Raw genomic sequence first — 25,933 nt, 5'->3', positions numbered from 1 at the left:
ATAAGAAGCACAACTCCTCTGTTGTGCTGCCTGGAACATTACTCTGCATTTGAAATGCACCCAGCGGCCTAGCGGGCATCTTTTATCATTGGATGCAGCTGTCCATGCTTTCTGAACACTTACTACTACCAAGCTTCCCTGTTAGCTGCCAGCGGGCAATAAGTGATAGAATCATGAAAAAAAAGACAAAAATATATATATTTACCACAGCACAGGAACAGCAGAGTAATTATTTAAAGAGCATGTTCCCATTATTGGTACACAAATGATTTTTTTTTTTTAAAAGTAAACTTCACAACAACTGATTCTTTGCCTGTAGAGACAGAGCAGGGGAAGAGATGGCAATAAAGGGTAAAGAGAATGATACAGAGAAAGCAATAGGGAGACAAAAGAGGAAGGAAGAGAACGATCTATATGCATATGCTGCAGCCTACAACACAAGTATCACTTTATTCCATGGAGAGAAGCATCAATCTTGACAGCATATGGCGTCTGTGCAAAATCCATTAATTTTTAATATACCGGGCGCTGAAATGAAAAGGCTTCCTGAGACAAGCAATTGTCAGATGTCAGTAGTGTTTTGATAACTTTTTTGATCTCCTCCTTTATTTTCATTCATAAAATGTGGCTGTCCACATGCCACCACAGTTTGGACATGGCTGGAGACTGACAAGGAACCATTTTCCACACAATTGCTTCTACTTCTGGTCAGGAGATGAGACACGGGGGGGGCATAAAGATGTGTAGATTACTTTGTGTGCAAGAGGAAGCAAGTGTGAACTCAATAAGGGATGAAAAAAAATTAAAAAGCTATATGCTTTTTCACACTCCTGTATAAAGGCATTGGTATACTATATACACATACAGTACTGTGCATACAATAAAAATATGAAACCAGGTCCTGACAAGCCAAATCAAAGAACATTCATTTCCATACATCCAAACCCATTTTTTTAAAAAAAGCCTTGAATCTGCTAATTACACTATAAAGTATACAGTAGAAATGCTCCAGAGATGCATAAATTGGAAGTGTTTTATGGTGCAGTGACATAAAAAAAAATCTAAACGCTAGTCAGGCTTCCTAACTACCACACACACATACACACTCAGACACAGTATTATTTTAAAGTAGTGGCTAGGTTTGATAGTGCAGATTACAAAGGTCTCTTCAGAGTAGAGCAGAGAAGTGCTGTAGAGCTCAAATGTTCTCCAGCTGTGTGGCTCAGCCCTTTTAGAAGGATAAGATGAGCCCCCTCTCAATGAGAGATAAGTACAAAAGGGGTCAAACAGTCAGCTCAATGAGTTTTGTCATACTTCTATATCCTCAGACAGTTCCATAGGAAGGTCCTCACCCCTCTTAATGCAAATACATGACTGTACTTGAGAAGAGTATTTTTCCTTTTCCTCCTCTCCCCACTTTTAATGGATAACTCTTTGGAGTCATGGAGTCATCTCCTTGTGCAGAGGGTGCATTACAAGATATTTATTCACACTCATAAAATGCCAATTTAAAGCTAGTAAGTCGCCATAGGAGATGAGCGGGAACTTGCAAAATCCAATAAGAGCTGCTATGGAGACAGGTGCAAAGAGGACTAATTAATAGCAATCTATACTCTGGCCAGGGCATGCAGTGGGCCAACTGAGACACTCTTAGGTCAGGCAATGAAAAGATAGTAGCTCCAAATTCATTTTCTCACCGTGTCTCTCCCAAAGGAAGGCTCCCAAGTACACGCACACTTCCTTTAATGCCTTCACTGGGGTGTAATTTATTTTTGCGTTTGCCAGCACATTTGGAAAGTTCATTACTTCGCTCATGGCTTGTTAATTAGCCTTGTAAAGCCACCATTAGATGTCCTCAGGCCAGGACCGAGATGAGACTTTTGTCCCAAAACATTAACACACTGCAGGAGGCCTGTAAAACTGCACTCTACCCATTTAAGTTGTAACAGTGACACCTCAGTGAAAATGTGAAAGATGGAAGAACAGTCAAGGTAACGTCTCGTGTGCTCTGACAACTGGCTGTTGCCTCATTTCATGTTTCACCTTTTCTGCCATGGACAGGGGTCACGCTCATTTCTGTCTAACACCTGCTCAGGGCCGACTTTACAGCCATGCAGCTTCTCAACTGTTACCCCAATATTCAGCATGATACCTGTCCTACTGTCGCTCTTTCCTAAATCCCAGTCGCCAGATTAAGAGTCTGTCTCTATGGTGATCTCCTCAGGGTTCTTGCTCACTTTCAACAGTGGAGCTTCAGGGAAGGAGGAACAGTAATGAGCAGCAGTACTAGGTTCAGCTGGTGGGTTTGAGAATACCTGCTGTGTGAGGCGTGACTACATGAACATGGACTGACACCACAGCTACAACACCAGCAGTAGAGACCATGCAGCTTGGCCTTATTGATTATGCAGGTGCTCATTTGTGTGGCCAAGCGGGTAGCAGGCACGTGTCTCATTTGAACTTTACAGGTATGGAACAGGATCCGATTTCCCTGCTGCAAAAAGAAAGCCCCGGTGCTTTATTTTTAGAACAGCTGCGTCTAATGGGGCCTGGCAGGTACAGGAGGCGTCACATCTGTCGAGGCCCAGGTGATGCTCTCGCCCTCAGCTCCTCGCCCCCTCCCTACCAGTCAAATGACTCACACTGAAGATCAACAGTGTCATTACCAATAAACTCTTCTTCCTCTTCCTGCCACTTTCCATCAGTTCTGGCGATAGGTTCTTGCTAGTAGCCATTTCATTCCACAACACAGCTGAATAGGAGATGCATAATGTAAAAGATGTAAAGAAGATGAATGCTCTGTCTAATGCCAGAGCACTGGGAAGATTAATTAGGAAAATATAGTTTTCTGAATAGCCAGAATTTAGTGGTATGGAGCCCATGCATCTGTGCCCGAGTGCCCCCCTCTGGAGCTAAGTGATCAGCTATGACATGCAGTAGTAGTGAAGATATTGGTATAGGTGGAGCTGCCCTTTAAACTTACGAGGAACAACACTAGAAATCTCACTCATGTTGAGTGACGAATGAGAAATTGGGAAAAGAAAGTGCTTAGGCTAGATGTTAAATCACACTAGATTCAAATTGTACAATGACAACCGGTTTTCACTTTCAACTAACTTTCCTTGACCATTTACCCATGACCTTCCAATACTAACAGGCTGAAAGTTTACGAAAGATTTCAGTTTGACAGTCAGAATGTAGCAATGATAGCTCTCCGTGATTCACACCAAGCACTGATTTTAAATTCACTTGTTTTACTCTGTCTTTAGTCACTAATAAATGTCCAACAAGAAGTAGATCTGATCTCTCGTTAAAGCATGTCACCTCTCCGGTCATTTTTAGTTTCAGTTTTCTCTTGTTGTCACACAAAATGAGGCAATCCGGTTAATTAAATCACAGATATGACAGAAGTATTTAGTTAGCAATTTATACACCAAAAAATACCTCCTGTGTAATGCTTTGTTGTACTTTCTTTTCATGGCACAAGAACTAAATCTTGTAGCTTTCATAGTTGAAATGTTATGCAATACAGGCTGTGAAAGCAATAGGTCATGGTTATTGTGGTTGTGTTGCGCACGTCATTTACCCTTTAACTTGTATACAACTTGTATAGAATTTTGCAGTGTGTGCGCAAACTAGTGGGAAGATGAATTCTTTCTCTGAATTGTACAATGTGATTCTAGCTTAATTTTATTTCTTTATTTGTTGCAGTTGCTGGAGTTGAAAAATGACAAATCGGCAAACCTTTGGCTGATAATTATCAACCAACAACCTTACACTGAAAAGCTTCACATTTCTTATTTCTGGGTGGCCAACACTGGGCAATGCATAGAATAATGTTAATTTTCTTAACTCTACTCTTCTCATTTTCCAAAGTATTCGTTCCCTAAAATTTCCCATAAGGTCCTTACTTTTTGTCTCCATGTCACATATTTAACATATAGTCAGCAAAAAGTGGAGCAGATGAGAAAGTATAGACTTTAATGAGGAACCAGTGCAGCTTGGTTAAGACACTGTTTAGCTTTGTTACTTTTCCTGAGTTTATCATTGGATAGAATGCGTTGCAGGGTTGACTCTTGCTTATAATTGCTATTTCTTTCGTGATGAGAAAAACGTACTACCGCGTTCTTGTTCCATGTTCTCTTTCAAATCAGTGACTTAAGCATCCAGACGATCTAACAGTTTGTCTACCTGTGCAAAATATTGACGCTCTCTTTCTACCTTTACCCGAAACCCACTGTGCTACAAACATCATCCCTATCAAACGCCACTGTGGCAGACTTGAATAGCTCACTGGAAACAGGAACACATCTCCCTCATACCAGAATGAGATGGCACACCACACAACAGTAAGATCAACAACAATAACAACAACAGCAGCGGTAGTACAGGCTCAACACAGCAGACTGCTGATAAAAGGGGGGGTTGGGGGGTTTGAGCTGCACAAGTTCCTCTCAGCTCAGCAGAACGGTGCCATCAGCTGTAGCATTTGTCTGTTCTCTCCTCTCTTCCACCCTCCCTCCTTCCTTCCCCTTCCTCTCTTCCTATCCAGAAGACAGGAAGCTGTTTGTGGGAATGCTCGGCAAGCAGCAGAGCGAGGATGACGTCCGGCGGCTGTTCGAGACCTTCGGCCAGATCGAGGAGTGCACCGTCCTGCGTGGGCCTGATGGGGCCAGTAAGGGTCAGAGCCCACACAACTCCCACTCTTTTTTTACCCCCTATCTGTCCTTCTTGATCCCTCTGTCGGTCTGTCTGTCTGCGTGCCGGTGCATGTGCTGTCTCACTGCTTTCTCTTTCTACTCTTTGCATTTTTAGAACCATGCCTCACCTGCTGCACACTCATTGACATCGTCTGCAATCCGCTCTGCTCTTCTGAGTAACTCATCCTCCCCTTCAGTTATTCTGTTTTTTCATCACCCCTTATGTGTCTCTCTTGCATTTCTTTCATACCTCATTGTCAGTGTGATCCGACACCTCCTTCCTCTCACTTTCTTTTCCTCACTACTTTTTGTATTTCTTTTTTTGTACTCACTCTACCTTTCCTTCCACTCCTTTTTTTCTTTGCCTATTGAACTTCTCATGTTGTCTTTTTATCACGGCAGCTCCTCTCACCCTGGGCTTGTACTCAACAAATACATCACACAACACCTCTTCTTTTCTGCTCATCCCTCCCCTACCCCTTCCTGTTTCTGAAAAGCAGTGGGGTGTAATCATATTTGTTTCCCATATTCCCATCATCCCTCCCCAGAGAGACCATTGGACAATAATGTCCTACTGTAAATAAAGCAGGCAGGCTCTAGGCTCGTTTTGCTGCTGTCGCTCACTGTATGACAGATTTGCCTGCAATCAGGAACACCTTATGCATTCATGTCTGTGGCTTATGTGCTATTTAGTTAGTACAGCATGGTCAAATTAAAGATAGTTGTGAATTGTATTGTGGAAGTGATATTGTTCTGAGAGTGCTGGAGGCTCCCCTATCATTCTTTAACAGACCTCTGTCATACAGTCATATCATGGAGAGATAACGACAATGATATTACTGAAACCCTCTATGTTCCTTTCTCTCTGTTGCATATGATTTACTCTCCTATATGAAGCATCTGAAAGAGTGAAAAGGATGTATGGGAAGGCAAGAGAGAAGGGTTGATAATGTGCAAGCCTTCTGAGTATATCAAAGAGAAAGGATGGCTATACTGAACCACACACATATCTGTGTCAACATCTGTTCCTCTCACTGTTAATCCCAGGCCTATTGCTCTGCGTCGCCCCACCGGCCCACTACCTTTCTTTTTCCCTGGCTTGTTTCCTCTTCTGCTGTCTCCCCTCCCTCTCCGGCTCCCTCTGTTCCTGTCTGCTCAGATGCCTCAAGCAGATTGACAGCACATAAAATGAAATAAGGCCGGTGCTGTTGTGTCAGACAGGAACTAGATTTCTCCCTCGTTCGCGCTTTCACTCCTTTTCACCCTACTGCACTCCACTCTTTTTTTTCTTTCTCCTGTCTTCACATGCCATACATTTCCTGTGTTGGTATTTGTCTCTATTATCACTGGCTTGATCATTACCTTCTCTTCAAGTTTCCACTGCCATGAAATAGAAAACTGTAGAGCAATCTTAACCACGGATGCTACCACCATACAAAGGTCTCATATATAGGTATCTGGCCATATCACTCACTGTGAAACAGTCCCACGCGATCATTACAGGATGTTACGGTAAATTATTTTGCCAGCCGCCTCGCTTGGGATGAGGTTCGCGTAATTTGAATGAGACAGACCTTGAAATTGACAGTGCTATCTGTTCCATGATGGAGGCTTTGTCCCCTGTTGATGTAAATTTATGCTACTCAGAGGCTTTTCAGCACCCCTCTTCACCCAATAAAAAGGCCGAGAAGTTTAACATCCATCTCTCTATGGCGTTGCTCCTCAAAGTACTTTCAAAGTGCAACACTTGCTGCCAGAGTTGAATAGAGCCCCGAATTGTCAGGAAAAATAGAGAGATGGCTTTTAGGTCTATAATTAAGTTGTGTTATAAATGTCACCCATCCAGCGGGATGGAATTCATGCATACATATTATTACCCCGGGAATTCAAAAGGCAGTGCAGATCCTCTCGCTTGAAAGCAATGCAATCTCTCTTTTTCCTTTTTCCCCAACTCATTCTGAGCCATCAAATTCAAAAACTCAAATGTGCACTATAATTTATGAGGCTGTAGCACTTCCAATTCTTTTGAGATGTTTTGCTCAGTGTCCCTTTACTTTTTTTTCTAGGTCAGGAAAAGAAAGGCTACAGCCATGATCTTGGGGGGCAAATTTTTTAGGACAATGTTTGACATGGCGTATGCCAAATCCTGCAGTTTTGAGTGTCTTAATGGCTGGGCTGAGCGGCTGGTGTCACTGACATTATGGCATGATATGATATGATATCTTTGTTAGGGAACCAATCGCAAGTTATGTTGCCTTAGAAAACCAAGAGGCTTTTGCAAGAACAAACTGCCACATTATTATTTCAGCTACAAAGGTTAAACGTGTTTGTTCCTTCAAAGACAGAGCTGCAGTCAAATGGCACACAGTAGGCCAGTGCATTTCTGTTGAACAAATAAAGACCTTTCCTGCCTCTACCCGGAGCGGTGTTCAAGTGAAGTAAAAGGGTGCTAGAGTGATGTGACAGAATCAAAGCCTTCTTTGACTTATGTTTGCCTCTGTAGATCTTTAGAGCTTTGAGGACATTTGACAGTACAGAAAACACATGGCCTTTACTACTCACCATATTTCTGCACACACTTCAACACTTTTACACATTTATTGTGTCACTGGAATGTGGATGGAAAAACCATAGGTAAAGGTGGAAATTGTCCTCCACTGTGCACATACTACATATCCCTCAGTTCAGTTTTTTTGATTTTGTCAGGAAATTATTAATTTGTTTGTCTGGGAAGCAAAGCTGACTCCTGAGATGTAGAAGTGAATGGACCACTGCCAGAAACAGATTATCTCCTGAGCCCACCAATCAGTGTTTGTAATTTAAATGAATCGTCACAGCTACTTTGAGAACACAGAATGAAAGGTATATGAACATATGTAACCATTTTAAATAGGTATCAGCAGTTCTCAAGAAACCAGGGATTGAACTCAGCACACTACTGTACCTCTACTAATGAAAAAGGGGCAGAATTAATCCATGAGTTTGTTAATTAGGTATCTCTTGGCTCATGAGCTACCTGAAGGCAAGGATAAGAATAGGACATAACAGACAGAACAGAATACCTTGCAGTCTATGACGACCATAAAGCTTAGAGAAATAGCCCCTGTTTAATTTAATGGCTTTTGGAAAATTACCACATTTCAGTTCCGCTGTATTTCACTTCACTATAGCTTTCTCTTTATGTTTTAGTAGTTTAGTGCCTATTCTTACCTACACAAAGATACACTATTTAATCATGTCATTAGGATGTGTAACCTTCCAAAAAGCATACTGCACATTATTATTATCTATCTAAATCATTTTTAACATAATTTGAAATGTTAATGCAATGAGGCTCCAGAACACTGCTGCCGACACCCGTTCCCTTGTCTTCCGGCCAACTTTTTATATTGACTTTTTCTTTTTGTGCATTAACTACACAACAGATTTAAGATGATTTGAATGCCCCTTGAGCAAAGCCCCCTCCATCTGAAATTATATGCGAGCAAAGATTCGGTTAGATAGGCAGATTATAATACTATGCCTTTGTCATCATAATCTCTTTTACGAGTGACTGCACACAAATCACAATGTGTAAATATTAAACAGATTAATAATCACAAACAAGTCAGGATAGTAAATGCCTTGGCTCTATGCTCCAAAGTGGAGGGGGTGGAATTAGAAGTGGGCGAGGGACAGGATGTTCCATGCAGCTAATGCCTTCACTACAATTAGGCTGATTTATTCAGAGTTATGCGCTGAACACACAAATGGCAGAATATATTTACAAACCAGATAACATGAAAACAATGGTAATGAATGGTGTTTTTTCCCCTCATATTCAAGGCCATCTCCCTGATGTTGTTGTGTCCCTCCCTTCTATTTCTCCTGTTTTCTGTGTATACAGGCTGTGCCTTTGTCAAGTTCTCCAGCCACGCAGAAGCGCAAGCCGCCATCAACAGCTTACATGGTGGACAGACTATGCCTGTAAGTGACACACTTTGAAAAACCCTCATAACAACTGTTGTTCTGACAGCAGATTTTACTTTAGTGTCAACTTTATTTACACACAGTTGCTAACAATTACACTCAGTGCATACAGTTTTGGAGAAAGTTTGGTGCATGATGTGATGTTATTTGGGAGTTTGTCAGCTGTTTTTCCTGTGTTCCTGGTTTTAGAAAAGTTTGAGGTAGACTGGAATAAAGTTTCCAACAAAGGTTTGTGGGTCTTTGATTCTCTTTTCTACCCCACCAAGAGACAGACACTGACCAAGTCTTCCTTTAAAGATTTCTATTTCATATGCACATGGCCACTGGAGGGTGTATGTCTTTTTTAAAATTCAAGACTGAATGCCTTTATCTTTTTTTATATGTTTTTGAAAAAAAAAAAAAACCAAAAACTCATACATTTAAGAAACATACACACATAAGATATCGATCTATCTCCTTATCCCCATGTACATCTACAAATTGTCTACACAATGCACTATGTATGAATACACATACATGTATGTACATATATACAGTCACCACAGCAGCTCTCTTAAAGCACATCAACAGTCCACAGTCTCACATATATTCTCTCTGCGTGTTATCGCACACAAAAGATTCCCACAGTCAGCATCCGCTACCTTACAGCGCACAGCTGCATACTCTCTATCTGTCTATTCACTCAATATCCATTTCCTTCTCCTGCTAGTCAGACTGCTTTTTCAGCAGTCAGAATGTATACATTCACAAGATTACAATAACAATATGATTACTGTTCAGAGCACATGAATCTATGACTTTGTCCTCAGGAGACATCGCACTGCATATGTAAATACAATGCTATGTAGGTATAAAGTTGAAAGAGAAGTTGTGGAATGACCAAAAAAAAAAAAAAAAACAAATCATGTAAGCATTGTCTAAAATGATACAGTAAGCATGATGTGCTCTTAGATTTGTTTCCATCATAGTGATTAAACAGCACAGAACGCAAGTTGTTTTTTTGTTTTTTTTAAATTGGTACAATTAGGCAAAAATGACTATTTTAGAACAATTATTCATTCTTAAAATTTGATAAATTCCACAGTGAATTCCCTTGCTTATTGCAGTGAAAGTTAAGTTGGGAAAGGTTCCATAATAAACCCACAGATCAGGAAGAAAAATAAAAATAAAATAGTAAATGGAAGAATTCTAAAAGTACAGTTAACCAGCTGATTAAATGCAAATGCATATCATCAGCTTAAGGAATCTTGAACTCATTCAGACTGAATGTGTACATGTTTTTGGACAGGTTGTTCATACTGTTACTGTTAGAGTGCAAAACAGGATATTTTTGTGCAGGAGGTAGACAAGAGTAAGACAAAAGCTGAGTGAAGTTCTAAACCAGACTAAAGGATTGACAGTTATTACTTGTGAATTAAAATATTTTTCACCTCATGAGAAAATATTCCTCTGCCAAAAGTTAATAGTATGAACAGTTCTCTTAACCTGTTCCTGAAAACTGAAATTACTGTGAAATTAGTGGCTTTACACAGGGAGACAGAGTGTCATCTTCATGGTGAAGCAATATAATTGAGGTAGTAGACAAAAAAAAAAAAGATTATTTCAGAATTAAAGTAATGAACTTTTGACACTTTTGAAATTCATGGAAACAGTAGTGCTACAATTTTGTACCTTTAGTTATAAAAAATGTATCATCAGCATAACAGTGAACCATTTTTTGTTTGTTTTTGATACATGAAAGTGTTTTAAGTCGAGATAAAATGAAAAACACTAGAAAAAAAAATTAAAATACTACACTATATATACGTGTGTGTATGTATCTAAAACACTTTCAGCAGCACGTAGCTAAGATTAGTTAGCTAGCTGATTGAATGTTTGTTCGACATGCATACTTTTCAACATTCAAATTAATATGTCACAAACCAGAAGCTCAAAATGCTGTTTCATCATCTCTTTTAGTCTAAATTTAAATTTATGTAGAAAAAACACTGGCTAGAGAATATACAGCCTGTTGAATATTTTGTATTATAGAGGGGGACAAGTAAAAGGCTTCATACAAGTCATGGCTTCTTCTAGCAATGTGGGAGAAAATGACTGCAAAACAGCTCATCACAGCCAAATTATTAACAGTGACAGTTTGGCCCCTGTCAAGGGGCTACTTTTTGTTAAAGAATATTAAACATTTAAAACACTTGAAAACACTTATCAAGGGAGGCTTCATTACAGTGACTAGAAGGGAGGTTAACAAGTAAGTCAATAATATTGAAAAGCACCCTAGAGCTAGGATGGATCTTCAAAATGAGGTCAGATTAATAAGCCACTTTTGCTTCCTTAACTGCTTCCTGATATTTCAGCATTAAGTCCTTCATAATACTGAGGGACAGTTTATCAGCCTCTCATTAACTTTTAGCTTTTCTACATTTATTCCTCAAAGCATGGGTATCACCTACCTGAGGCTGGGGTATATATCTTGATATGCTGTGATATATTGTTAAGCTGTAAATAACTAGTTATACTGCTGCTGAGCCCAGTTGCTGATCAGACTGCAAAGGAATCACTTTTACATCTTGTGATGACACATATTGGCCATTACAGAGAATAACTAGGTTCACATGCAAGAAAAAAATTGCAAGGTAAAGATGCAAGAATCACTGTGGTGACTGAACTTTACTGCACTACACAACAGACATAGATTTAAACGCGCTTTTGTGGAGAGCTCTGTGGGTAATAGTGTGTTTGTGTAGATATACAGTCATTTTAAGATGCATGAAGTAGCATTAGTTGGTGTTGATTTGTTTATTCTAAGAATGAGGCCACCAAACCTGTAGCTCTTGTCAAACTGTAGTTAATTATGAATTGGATATGCTTCTGTCAGGCTTCAACAAGGCCACCAAAAAGTCTTTAAGTAAAAGAAATGATGAATTACGTAGCATCTTCCTGCCAGTGCTGGATGTGTCTTGAGTATTGCACAGCTGGACATACACATGAGCACACGCTCTCTCTGGCAGAAATCTGCACCTTCACACACTTCACTGATGTTCTGTAATAAATATTTACGGATGCTTCCTGGCAGCCAGATAGTGTCCTGGAAGCAAGATATAATTTACACATCTTTTTGATGCCGCCTCATTTTGCATTACATTGAAGTAGTGAGGGAGGAAAATAAGTGGTGAAGACAGTTCAAATTTGTGTGTGGTTGTTGAGCTCAGTAGAAACCAAACTTTTTGGCATGTAAACCAGGGTCAAAATTTAATAAATAGTGGGTCATGAGCCAAAGAATAATCATGTCGTATACTGATCAATGTATAGTTATGACAGGCCTCTTAGTAAAATTTGATTATAATCAAGATATTTATCTTCTACTCAAAATATCTTGTTGATTCAATCAGCAGAATATGTTTACATTCTGAGGATTTACATAATTGGAGTCCTCTGGGGCTGTCTCCTTGTACGGATCAAAATTTGGCTCCTGCGGACTACTGCTGCACGCTTTGTGTATGTTTGTCTTGCTGTAGCCTAGACACAGTTGCATTAGGTTGGGCCCTGAGCCTCCTGAGGTCTGCTGCAGATGAACTGTCCAAGGCAACATATGGAGCCTCAAACAGACCTGAGGCAGAGCAAGAGCCATCCACAAATTCATTAATAGTCTATATTATCCATACCCCTTTCCCTCTATCCCTGCACCTGTTATCCTCCTCTCCACAAATCCAAGTTCCTCTCAGATTAATAGGCAAGGTGGCCATTAGTATCCAACTAAAGCTTTGGTACCGATGGGGAACGTAGTTAATTTGGATAATATCACTGCCACATGTCGTCAACAACAGACTAACAGGAGGCAGGATTCAGAGAGTGGGCTGCTCTGCTCACTGCCTGTTGCCAGCTGTGAGGTCTGGATGAACCTTGAACAAAGAGTTGTCTCTCACTCCCTCTCTGTCTCTCTCCCTCTTAATGTTCTCTCTACAGCATCTGTGTTACCTGGCACACACACGCGCCATAAATAATACCTGCACCCAAATACACTGCTTCAAAATGAAAGACTTTAATGAAGCCTAAGGGCAAGGCATGCCACCGAAGGGCATGTGCTGATAGATCAGGTCATAGCTTTAATTGATGTTTATAGCAGATTGCAGGTGGTTCCAAAATTAACTTAAAAGGTGATTGGGCACAGAACAGACTCTCTCACTGGTTCAGTTGTTGAATTACAGTAAGGCTGCAGAGACACAGGTGGCAAAACTTCAAATTGCAGAGCCATGGACAGGCAGACAACACCCAGTAAATTGCAGACATTGTCATGTTCAGTGTCACAGCTTGGCTGACATGGTCTGTAAAGCTTGCCGGCGTTGGCAGGGACAAGAGAGTGCATGTGTGTCATACCACAGTTCTGGATTAATAAGAGATAAGACCAAGCCAGAGAGCATTGTCATTGTAACCCACAATTCATCAAAGGCCACATGAAACTATGGTAAAATCTCGACAGGCTTGTAGTTGACATACTACCTGGAGTTTTGTGTTTTTATGCTCCTCACACATTGTTGTGACAATGGTTATTTAGAAAACTGTAGAATTCAAACCAAGTGAAAACACTGTTATGAATGACATAATTCTTCTTCTATGTCTTTTGGTTTGATGCAGTGTGGTTGGCAGTTGCAGCAGTATGTGGTGGACAGCCAGGCTAGACCAAGACAGCATCATCGAGTGCTAATGAGAGACAGTCCCCCCCAAGAGGCTAGAAGAGATGTAGCAAGGTTCAGAGAGTGGAATATGAAGCCCACGGGGGTTCATCCAATTACCAAACAAACTTGTTATGGTGTATTCAGTTAGTTTCTTACAGATTACTGATTAACACCTTTTCTTATAGACTACAAGTCTCTCGAAACCTGAGACAGCTTTGGAAATTTCAATTGTCTTTTAAAAGCAGCTGGTACATATTTGCTAAATGGGGGAGAAAGACAGTTCTTCTCACATCAGTTGTTAATCATTAATGTGCTTTTTGAAATGGCAGTTTTCTTTTCAATGACTGTGCTATATATTGCTGTAAGCCTCTGTGGATGATGGAAAACGAGTGTCTGTTTACCTGTTGGTACACACTTAACACCAGTGTCTTGGTATCACAGCAATGCAGAGATAAAAGCATAATGCCAATTCACTGGTGTAGTTGAATTCTAATCCCTCAATTACCGTTGTGCATTTTCCCATCTACACATTGTGTGGCCTGCACAAAATCCAATATGGGAGATTTTCACAAGTCAAGTGTGTTGTTCAAGAAATTAGATTAGTTTTTGAACCTGTGACAAATTCCTTAGTTGTACCTGTCAAAAGTGAAGGCTCCCTGTTGGCCCTTATCAAATTCGCCGAATTCATTTTCTCTCCAGGTATAGGAGTCATGCTGGTGGAGGTTATTATTCTGTTTGTTTGTCAGCTTGTGATTTTCTGCTACCGGTGAGGAGTGGCTACTTTGCATCCAATGCCTGTTGTCTGCTGCCACCTGTTCCTTCATTACCTGGCTGCATATTACTATTTCTTTATGTGGATAGAAGCTCTTGATCCTTGCAGGCGATCACACTCTGAAATCTGCTTTTTCTGCTTAGGCCTCGGATCTAGTCAGAACACATCTGCTTGAGATGTGAATATATGAAATTCTCCTGTTCAAGGGTGAGGATAAATGAGTATTCTATATATATATATATATATATATATATATATATATATAAATGAAATATATATAAAAGAAATGCTAGGCTCTCACATGAGTGGAAGCACTGACAACACCTGCAGAGGCTGTTGTAGTGCTTTAGTGCTGCTGCCAAGTCTGTTCAGTGTAGACATTGAAGACTGGGTCTCCTCCCATGCTGTCATCTACAGCAGACAGAGCACTCTGCTGGGAGAAGCCAGACCAGGCCAGACTCTTGAGTCATGGTGCAGTGAGTATAGGCAGCCTGGGGCTTTCACAGTCCCAGTGCTCACAATGCATTCTTCATGAGGTATTAAACGAATGTAAGAATACAGAGATACACAAAGCACAAAATGAATGTGATCTAAATACCAGGCCCCTGTGCTGTAGGCAGGCTTGTGCAACAACACTGGAGGAAGATGTTTGCTCAGTGCCAGCCTCATTAAATCCAACAGCTCAGTTCCTTCAACTGGCTCACAAAGTTGAGAAAGAACTGAAAAAGGTCTGGAGGTGGGATGAAATGAAATTAGAAAGGGAAAAACTGTGCCGTTAACGGAGCCACGTCGGAGTATTGATTTAACTAATTGAAATGGCATCGAGGGAGAAACACCAGATGGGTCTCCTCTGGCCTGAGGTGGGGTGCTGGCTGGCTCTGATAGGATCCCATCTGAGACACACTGTCCCTAGGGTCCGTGCTGATGCCTTCCTTCATTCCCCAGTCTCTTTCCAAGAGTTATCTACAGCCAACACACTCTCTTGGTTGTGTTAATAGAATGTTTGTAAGACACTTTTCACATTGGGTAGTCAAATAGCTTACTTGCAAAGCCTTGCTTTTTTTCATTTTGAAAATGCATCTTTTAATAAACAATGACAAAAACAGTGACTGGGGAAAGGATAAGGCTCAAGAAAATGTTGACTGATGTTTGGGTAATATAGAAAAAAAAACCCCAAAAAACATGTAAGGTTTGGCAGGGCACAAGATATTATGTAAGGTTTGCTGCAGCAGCCGTGACTAACCAAAGCACACAGCACAAGACCACCCTGGCAAACTGCCCTCTCAAACTGCTTAGCTGTTTCTGTTTAAAATTTCATGAAGCACTTACAAAAATAGGACGCATTTTTGTATGAATTAGTATGAAATAGCAATGAAGTATGGCCACTCAACAGTAAGACTGAGACTGTGTTTGTTCAGCAGCTGAATTTGTCTTACTGTGTAGTTGCAATATTCAGCTTCATGGGGCATATGTTTGTTTGTTTCAATGATTTTCTGTTTGGATAAATCTGCTTCAGTAATGCACTACCTGTAAGAGGCACTCAAGCTTAAACTTGGACCTGTAGAGTTTGTTCTGGCTTTGTCAATTTCAATTTCTTACACAAATTGTCACATAAACTTGTGCACCAAAAACAGCATTACTCATGCTGAGTCAGCCTCAAGTTTTTCTGTCACTGTGTCGCCTGCAGTTCACTCGTGTTTCTGAAAATATTGAAATCTAAATCAAAGCCTGAATTTGTACTGACCCTGTCAGGATGAGATATTTTAGGAAAGATGAATCCAAGTTGTGATTATGGAGTCCTTTGCTCCCCATGTCTTTGCTTTTATGATAGTGCTAATCATATCCCGACTGCCCCCTGGCTGCCTGTGTCCTTCTGTCCTGGTGGTGCTCCGTGCTCTTTCCCAGCATGCACTGCCTGTAATTAAATAGGAGCCTGGTCTTCTTGACAGTGCCTGCGACTGCTTTCTCTGCCTGGCAGTCTCCTGACCCCCTCTCCCCTTATCTATCTCACTGTCTCTCACTCACACACAGACACTCTCCCTTCCTTTCTACTTGCCTGGATGTCACATGAGGAACTGACTCTGGACTGTGTCTCTCAAATGATTTAATTGGATGCAAACTCAGGAGCATGGACATCAATACGGAACTATATCTGCCATAAGGCAGAGCCATTAGTCAATACTTCGCCCTCCACATGCCGAAGGCTTTTGTCAGGCCTAATTACCCCGTACTGTATTCAGTGGAGCTTCACCGGGGGGGCCTGGGACTCCTGTGGGATCTGGTTAGGATCACAGTTCACTCCCAGTGTATACAGTGGAGTTAGAAAGTTCACAAAAGCAAATATCACTCACTATTGTCTTCTATTTAAGGATGACAGCTAAATGACTGCAGTCATGAGAAGTGCACATTCACTTCCATGGGCCTCAGAGGCTTGGAGATGTTAGGTATGGAATGTTGTGGCTATCAGATGGCCAAAACAAATTACACGCTCAGCACTGTTCTCCTTTGTGGCGATGTGTAAAACTCATGTTTTTAATAAAGGAAGGTTGATACACTGATACAGATCTGCTCTACATCTTTTTATTGTGGAGACAACACTTTGTTGTAGGTCATTTCCTGAGGGAAACACTGCGAGGAAAGCTATTTTCAACCACACATGAAACATTGCAAGCATTCAGCAACCTTGTTTCTAAATGGCCTATATTTAGGTTATGGTCAGATTGATCGTGTTCAATATATTTATATATTCTGCACACTTCCAGGTAAAGCATCACATATTAAACAGGGCAACAGACTTCTCAGGTATATGTAACAATGTCAGTCAGTGACATATTGATGAGATCTGTACTTTCACTTTCGATAAAGCTTGCCATTAACTTTAGGAAAATCATAAGAGCATTCCCAGCTGCTGTAATGACAGAATATGTGTTATTGCGCTGTTGTCCTCCTTTAGTTTTTCCCAGTGAATAACTGTTTATGAAGTCTAATTTAGCTGCTTGACTAGCTGAAATAGCAGGTGCAATCTGCTAAACACTGCTGATTAAAGGATTGTATTATATTACTGTATTATTATAAATTGCCAAAAATACCTTTGCATATAATACCTTTACTAATCCACTGCCATTAAACAATTTTTCTGAAGGTATACATTAAAAATGGAATTAATAAAAAAAAAAATCACATATCTACAAAACTTAGTAATTCAAATTATTATATTAAAGGTTTAGTTGCATATTTCACTAACCTTGTAAATATAAATGTCCATGTAGGGTGCCTCGTCCAGTCTGGTGGTCAAGTTTGCCGACACTGATAAGGAGAGAACCCTGCGCCGGATGCACCAGATGGCGGGCCAGCTCGGCATCTTCAGTCCCATGACCATCCAGTTTGGGGCCTATGGCGCCTACTCTCATGCTGTAAGTCTCAGCCCGGCGGGGGAGGAGACGGTGAGCTTTAAAAAAGAAAACAAAAACTGTTGTGATTTGAGGTTTGAACTCACTATCTCTCCTACTAGGCATGAGACACCCCTGGTGAACAACTCCTCAAGTGATTCACACTATTAAATGGCTGTTCAAGTCTGAATTACAGAGGCTTTACAAAAAAATGCTACACTGCTTTTCATATTGTGTCTTTTGATCTGTTCATTAGTGAAAGGAAGCTGCTTATAATCTATGTCAGAACTGCATTCTTTTAGTTTTTTACAGTTGTACACATCCATTTCAACTCACTTTTCATTCTGCAGAGCCACGTCTTAAACATTTCATTGACTTACACATATGCTTTTACATTCAAACAGAAGTGCACGTCATTACCAAGAAGCCACAGTCCCCCCCCCCCCCCCCCCCCCCCCCCATATTCACACATGAAAGTTACAGCCTGGGTTAGGAGTGTGTGAGATTTTGCACTCACACAGTAGCTAACAGTTCACCCTGACAGGTGAGAATCGCCCACTCACGCACAATCTCTGCACTAACTCTGCCACCGCTGCACCCTTTTTTTTCCTTTCACGAACACAGTCTGTATAGATATACATAGTCTCAGGTTTGCTAAACTGATCTCATAGGCTTTATATTGTGTCAGTATAATGAGCACAAGGCCAAAGCAGTGTTACAGTAGCTGGAAAGCAACGCTGCAGGGCAACACAGACCACTCTGTTCAAGAACAAGGCATGGGCCAAACAAACAGAGATGTGAGAGTAAACATGCTCTGGTCCTGCGGCTATTTCACTCACCTTTCCTTTTCTGTCCTTCCCTCCATCCCTCCCACCATTCGCCTCTCTCCCCACTGCTCTTTAATCCAACAGCAGATGATGCAACAGCAAGCAGCCCTGATGGCAGCAACACAAGGGTCCTACCTGAACCCCATGGCAGCCATCGCTGCCGCACAAATGCAGCAAATGGCAGCTTTCAATGTCAACGGCCTGGTGGCTACTCCCATGACACCGTCCTCAGGTATTTGCTAACAGGCACACACTAACTGGCACGAGCACAAGACACAAGCACATGCAAACACACACCAGCACACACACATGCAAGGCTTCTCTCCATTTCTCACTTCTGCCCTGGAACATTTTCATCATTAGCAAGAATTATAGAAGCAGTAGTAATATATTCATTCAAGGCCTTTCTGCTTTTGCCCTTGTTACATTTTTTAAGATGTAGGCCCCGTTTTCAGAAGAAGTTAGACAATGCCGATGTTGAATTAACACACAGCACAGACTTAAAGTGAGTGAGGCATGATTGGAGAAGATCTATAGCATTCCTTGACACTCACTGGCAGCCACATTAGAGTCTCTCTCTCTCTCTCTCTCTCTCTCCTCCTCTCTTTCATTATCTCACTCTCTCTTGATCTGTTGCTCTCTCCCTCTGTGTCTCTGTGACAGTGTGTGTTTTCTGGGAACACAGCCAATCCGATGACTTTGGATGCAGAGTCCTTGGATTATACAATATAAGAGCAAAGATTTGTGTGAGATAATCCTGGACCCAGTCTGAACTATCTTTTTGGCCCTTGTCATGAGGAGCTTTGATGGCTCGACACTAAGTAGGCAGGCCGCTCGAAGGCAGGGTCATTGCAAATGTAATAAATAAAGTAGCTTGACACTGTACCTGGCTTTTGTAATCCACAAGTCCTACATATACCAGGTGATACCTATCAAGCATAATCCTACATGACTTATATGTCCTTCACCTGGATTAGAAAAATAATAAAAATCCATCAGCACAAAAGGGCACAGACAAGGTGACAGACTTGGAATATCACCACAAGGAGAAGAGGCACAGGCCCCTGTATCCAATATGCTGAACATTACCTTTTCTTGCAATAGTTGGTTTCATATCACTACACTTTGTACCTTTGACAGTGCATGTGTTATGCACTCCAAGTAACAAAAATATATTCAGAGTGCTACCTTTATTATGTTCTATTATAGTGATGGATGAGTGCTTTTCCCCTGCACCGCCCCTACACCTTAATCAGTGTGCTACCTTGACTATTTTAGTAACTGAACCTTTAGTTCACAGTGAATTGGTACCAATTTGTACCAAACTACACTCTATGGTGGGTTAAAGGGTACGCATTTGTACTCATGAGGGCCCATTACGTGCCTGTTACACAGTAGTACATGTGTGGAAAAAAAAACCCCAAAATATACTTCTCTTGTTCCTCTATATTTGAGTGTGTAGGATGTGAAGCATGCACCCTGATGTTTCCATAATGACTCTGCATCTATTTGCAGGCACCAGCACACCCCCGGGCATCTCTGCCACAGCCGTGCCCAGCATAGCCGCTCCTATTGGGGTCAACGGATTCAGTGCCCTCCCGCCTCAAAGCAACGGGCAACCCACCTCTGAGCCCATTTACACCAATGGCATTCACCCTTACCCAGGTGAGCCAAACAAGATTTACATAAAAGGAACATGAGATTAATCTCTAGCATCTACTCTCATGAGACTGTTGCTCTGACACTGATACTTCTACTTAGCTGTGTGTACTGATGGTGACCTATGAATGTTTGATTATTTTAGTGATGCACTTGATTCAAAAAAGAGCACCACCTAATTGCCACAACACAAGTTCATGTCAGGGGTGACACTTTGAATTATATCACACGGCACTGTTTGAAAGTTGACAAGAGTCCTTTTTTACTTCACACTCTTATTACATCTTTTTCTGATTTGAGCTGAAGCATTTGAGGCTTGAGGGTCAATCAACAGTGTCTTTGGCAGATTTCTGAGCAGCCAGCCCTAGTATCACGATGAATCCATCAGTTCATCCATCAGTCGATTATGGTTAATTTGATGTGTCTCAGTAAGTCCTCGGCTTCTTAATGTTGTCTGGGGCTGATTCCTGAAGAACTGACAGCCCCCCCCCGTTCTGCATTATGCAAAGGCAGCTGCAATTGTAATGAACTACAAAGTGGTTTGTTTGGCATGTTGTTAATATTTGATGCAAACATCTGGGGCGAACAGGCATTCTGAAGAACTGAGAAATGACAACCCAAATTTCTCCCACTCCCTGTGTGATCATACCCCCTGATGGTTCTCTACCGCTAAGCCAATTTCTGTCTTGCTCTTTAACACTCTCTCTCTCTGTCTCCGTGTCTGTTTTGACCATTCTCCGTTTGGTTTCATTTCCCTCTTTGTCACCCCCCCTTCCTTTGTCTTTTCGTCTCCCTGCAGCACAGAGTCCAACGGTGACCGACCCTCTCCAACAGGCTTATGCTGGCGTCCAACACTACGCAGGTGATCCGTCTCTCCTAACTCCTCTACTCTCTCACTTCCTCCATCTGTCCCGCTCCCTCTCCCCTTTCTGTTTGTCACATCAATAGACACTATGACAGGTAGAGATAGCCGGACCAGCCAATTTCCTCCCGGATTAGGCTACTTTACATTAGGACTGCAAAGGGATTTCCATTTGACTCGATTACACACCCACACACAAAAAAATCTTAATTCCAAAAGTACACCGAGAGCTGAGGATTTGAACCTGCCATAGCCTCCTACATGAGCGATGACATGGACCTCGCAGAACCACTGCTTTCTGCCTGACATCAGCTCTCATTAACATGATATAAGTCCCTCTGTCCTTCTTTGTGTGTCTGTTCAGTTCAACGCGCTCCACCCTCCTTTTGCTGTACTCTTTGTGTAGTGATCCAGGACCAAATGAGCCCCGGCTCCCACTCATAATGCAATTTATTTATGCAATGTCTAGAGGACGAAAGTGAACAATGGAATAATGATCTGAGTTTTGTTGTGTCAAATATGAAAATGGAGATGTGAAAAATTCCACTCTGGTTCTCCCTTTGCAACAGCAGCCTACCCTGCCGCCTATGCGCCAATCAGCCAAGCGTTCCCCCAGCAACCAACCATCATTCCCCAGCAACAGAGGGAAGGTAAGTGCGAGCAAGCGCGCCCACCCAAGATAAAAGGTGATAATTGCCATGTTCCATTCTAATGTAGCTACGCTGCTTTGAATTAGTGAGGGAGGGAAAAAGCTGGCTGGGGAAAATGTGCAAAAAAGGCTCCCCATTTAAAAAGAGGAACATTAGCAGTGAGATGGAAAGTTACTCTGTCATTATTCAAAAACTGCACTAATTCAAACTCGCAGCGTTGGACTGCTTAATCAGTCCATTACAATGTGTTTAAGTGGTTATAAATATTCATCAGATTAATTAGCTGCATGCATAATCATTTATTACCATTCCTCGTGTAGTGTTCGTTCTTATACCACGGCATCAGATGTAATAAAGCATAGGATATACCATGAAGGTAAATCATTCTTTTTGACGCCATTCGTCAATCTCAATTATTCATCTATATGATTGTATGAGACAGCGTAGAGTGGCATGAATATTCAATATAGGAAGTCTGAAACTGAGTGTTTCCAACATTGCCTAGAGGGAAAGTTAGTTTATGTTTGTTTGTTTGTTTCAGTAGCGTGAGTGAAAGCCAGGGTCACAGCACAGAACTGTATGGATAAGGTACAGATAGACGCAAAATTATCCTCACATGTCAGCAGCTGATTCCCAATACATGCAGGTATGACTTCACACATAGAAAAACTCGAGTTGTTAAGAACATCCATCTCACACTGCTACTTTAGAACATTTTAATCATTAGCAAGAATGGTCATGGTAATGCATACACACTCAGACACAACCACTCTCTCTCCCTCACAGACACACACACACAGAGCTATTCTTGGTTGAGCCAGTGGCCTGTCTGAGTTCTGGCCTGCTCTGGGTTTTGGCTGCTTTCCCAGCCTGTCTCAGTCCACTGCCACAGTCTGCAGCCCTGCCATTTAACAAGAGACACCTAAACCTGAATAAACAGACACAGTCAAGCCTCAGCTTCAACCTCCCTCTGAAAGCCAGTAATTTCAACAATACATTCTCCGTGTGAATGGCTGCCTGTGCTTCTCTGTGTGTCAACAAAGAAAATCCCCCAAATCCAAAAATATAATTTCAACCTGATAAACATTCACTGTACTCTTTAAAAATGTCATTCCTTTTCACTTTACTTTGTGGGGTACATGCCTCAACTTTTAATCAGGGCTGCAAACGTATTGGGTTAAATGTATCACCACTAACTATAATGACATGAGCAGAACTGTGTTCTTGCACAGTTAGGTACATTTACCTTTTTTTACTCCATTCGTTATTATTCTTTATCAAAACCAGCTGCCTCCATTACCCACAATACAACTCTAACCATCATCACTTCAATCTGTGACTGAGGTATGTTATGCTGGTGAGGCTAATGCAGCCTCGAGCCACTAGCCTCAAACCCAGAGGAGAAGCATGGCTACAATTTTCATTCTCAAACTTGTAGACTTCAACACCAGCTGAAGCTACGAGTGACATGGCTGAACAACTGCATTTTAGGCATAAAAACCTTCATACAACTGCAGTCACATATGCAGTAGTGTTCCCCAAGACATGCAAACAGTCTTTGATGTACTCTTTAAAAAAGCAAAACAAACAAACAAAAAAAAAACAATAACAATGCCCACTGTGGACAAAATACAAGATATGCAATTTAAGTACCAGGGTGTAAAAATATTTATCAAATTATCAATAATAAAATTTTTTGTTTAGTGCCCAAAACAACTGCATGTTCCTATTAAAATAACAAATAGAATACAAATGTACATTTCAGATCCATGAGCTCATTTGTGTTCTACTTTTCAGCCTACTGTATGTATTGTTTTTAGGGAGAGTAAAAGTGCAAGTGGTCTTCAAGATGTATGACTATGACTTTATTTTCATACTTTTAATCATCCCACAATGATTGATGTGCAAGTACAACAAGTACATAATTACCTTTGCATATATGGAATCTCAGAGCTGCATATATGAAAAAGGCAGTAAAAAAAGCTACATTTGTTAGGAGTAGTAAACAAGTGTGCGACAAGCCAAACCTATAAACCATCTTCACACACAGCACTCGGGGACATTTCTTTCCCTCAAACAAACCACTTCTTTTCAAAGCATGAATTCTCTAAGACACCTAAACCTAAACAGACACAAGTGAAACTCAAAATCCCCACTCTGTCAACCTGTGTGTGTGTGTGTGTGTGTGTCCTCTATCTCACTGAGGCATAGCAGCAGTACAGCCAGCCACCAGTGCAGTCCTCTTATCAGGCTTCTCACCAGCCCCAGTCTCATCTCGTCATGCTATCACCCTGAGCAATGAGACAGGAGAGAACGCTAGCCAGGAAGCCAGCTGCAAGCATACTGTCCCTGAGTCCATCACATCTCTCTCTCTCTCTCTCTCCCCCTTCCTCCCTCTGTCCATGCTTTGCTCTCTCGGTCTCTCTCCAGTTCATTCCTCTCTTTATCCAGATTGGCCTGTACAATATGTGGCAGCTGGGTGGATGAGTGTGGAGGGATGGAGAGAGATTGGAAGACAGTTCTACTGTCACACAGTAATTGGGACAAAGACTTGGCTAATGCGTGCCTCCTCGTCCCCTCTCTCTTCCTCTGTCCCAGAGTTTCTCTTTCTCAATATAACCGTCTTAATCTTTCTCTTTCAATCAACCTCTCTGTGTTTCTTCCTCCTGTTGTCTCTGTTTTTATCTCTGGCTGTTTTTCACATTTACTTCTATCTCTGCCTCTCTGTGGCTGTTTGCATTGCTATGGTCCACATATTTCCTTAGACAATAGTCAAACGTATCTGTATTATTTATTAAAGGGCGACTTATCTATGCAGTTGTTATTCAAATGGTTTCAAATTGAGACCCCAAACGTTATAACACTCGAAAAAGGAGTTTAAAGTGCGTTTACTTCACACATGCCACAATAACTAGATTTAACACAAATAAATATTAATGCCAAAGGTGTCAAAGTGTAGATTTTGTGCTTATATCGCCACTGGACTATTGTCTTGATTGCTTTATTGAGTCATTTTCTTATGTTATTAAGGATTATGGTCTCTCTCTCGCTGGTCATCCCCTGTTAATGTTCTCATGTTGTTCTTTTCTCATTGCCAGGGCCAGAAGGTTGCAACCTGTTTATTTATCACCTGCCCCAGGAGTTCGGAGATGCGGAGCTCATGCAAATGTTCCTGCCTTTTGGCAACGTCATCTCTGCCAAAGTGTTTGTGGACCGAGCAACCAATCAGAGCAAATGTTTCGGTGAGTCAAAAATCAGTCACCATGCCATTTGCTCCCAACATTTATTCATTGCTCTCCCTATCACAACATTTCTAATACAATCAGTATCCATCTCCCTTCTTTATCCAAGAGAGGAGCATTTTCCCAGTCCTCCAGTGGGGCAACCCAGCAGCATCCCGGCACCCCTCCCCTCCTATTTTCTCGCCTCCCACACAGCAAACCAGTTCATCAGGGTGGAGGCGGTGCAGGTGGAATCCATGGGCTTAAAGAGATAATAATAGACTGGTGTGGGCCTTGCTGTTGATTCAGTTGGACAGCAGCACCCAGGAGACAGGCAGGCAGAGAGGGAGAGAGAGACTCCCAGCATTGGCTTTCTTTCAGTTTCTCTTCAGCATGGCTTGTCTATGAGCCTTTCTCTTCCCATCTTCCGTCGTCTGTCTGACTCTGTCCATCTCAACACTCTCTCTCTCTCTCTCTCTCTCTCTCACTTCCCCTTTGTGTGTTCTCATCTAAACATATGTCTCTCGCTATCATGATCCGTCAGTCAACAAGGGGGAAGGACAAATTGGCAGTGACCTCATCAGTCTCACCGGCTTATTTTCCAAGGCTAGTAATTAAGATCTTGGCTGAAAAACAGCAATTTAACCCACTATTCTTTTGTAGGGTTTTTTTTTTCCCCACTCATTTCTCCCTCCTTTTTATAGCCAGGGCCCGGGGGTCTTTTGTAAGACGTTAACAAATTGGGCAGAAGATGCTGTGCATTAAGGGGGATAAGTTATTAGGCCTCTAAGAACTTGGAACACTTCATCTTAAAAATGTGTGAGTTTAGCCATGATGATGTAGTTAAGGAGCACAGTAGAGACACAGACATATGTAGATATACTGTAAGCATATCTACATCCAGTATAGAGATGTGGAAAAATGGATAAATGGGTGGACTGATAATTTGTCTATTGTAAAAATGTACAAATTTTAGGCCTGTTGTGTGATGAAAATATTCTCAATTTTAAAATATCTTAATCACTGCAATGATGGATAACAAGCATTTTATACAAACAGAAAGCAAAGGACCTTACTGTCAGCCAAAGACATCATTTCCAAAGCACTGTCGTGCATATTCATAAAGATCAAAATTTAAAAACCAGTAAGACAAGTTAATTATTTATATCTATAACATACGAACAATCCAGTCTGTATTCAGCCTTTACTTA

At 41.4% G+C, this 25,933-nt stretch overlaps 1 protein-coding gene and 1 long non-coding RNA gene across 3 annotated transcripts in view; one reads left to right on the top strand and one right to left on the bottom strand.

The window, feature by feature from the left end:
• celf6 (CUGBP Elav-like family member 6) overlaps nucleotides 1-25,933 on the top strand; it is a 134,715-nt gene that overhangs the window by 98,946 nt on the left and 9,836 nt on the right. Inside the window, exons 4-11 of the mRNA XM_046370764.1 lie at nucleotides 4,553-4,681; nucleotides 8,587-8,666; nucleotides 17,384-17,557; nucleotides 18,415-18,562; nucleotides 19,846-19,995; nucleotides 20,789-20,851; nucleotides 21,421-21,501; nucleotides 24,600-24,743. Of these exons, the coding sequence (XP_046226720.1) occupies nucleotides 4,553-4,681; nucleotides 8,587-8,666; nucleotides 17,384-17,557; nucleotides 18,415-18,562; nucleotides 19,846-19,995; nucleotides 20,789-20,851; nucleotides 21,421-21,501; nucleotides 24,600-24,743 (969 nt within the window). The remainder of the gene's footprint in view (nucleotides 1-4,552; nucleotides 4,682-8,586; nucleotides 8,667-17,383; nucleotides 17,558-18,414; nucleotides 18,563-19,845; nucleotides 19,996-20,788; nucleotides 20,852-21,420; nucleotides 21,502-24,599; nucleotides 24,744-25,933) is intronic.
• Nucleotides 17,294-25,933, bottom strand: part of LOC124049338 — a 73,184-nt gene continuing 64,544 nt past the window's right edge. Inside the window, exon 4 of one of the 2 annotated variants that reach the window (XR_006841406.1) lies at nucleotides 17,294-17,562. This is a non-coding gene — a long non-coding RNA (uncharacterized LOC124049338). The remainder of the gene's footprint in view (nucleotides 17,563-25,933) is intronic. The other variant, XR_006841404.1, reaches the window with a different exon arrangement.

The sequence above is a fragment of the Scatophagus argus genome, chromosome 1 (genome assembly GCF_020382885.2).
Source record: "Scatophagus argus isolate fScaArg1 chromosome 1, fScaArg1.pri, whole genome shotgun sequence".
NCBI lineage: Eukaryota > Metazoa > Chordata > Actinopteri > Scatophagidae > Scatophagus > Scatophagus argus.
Note: the sequence above shows the minus strand (reverse complement) of the source record. Positions and strands in the feature narration are given on the sequence as shown.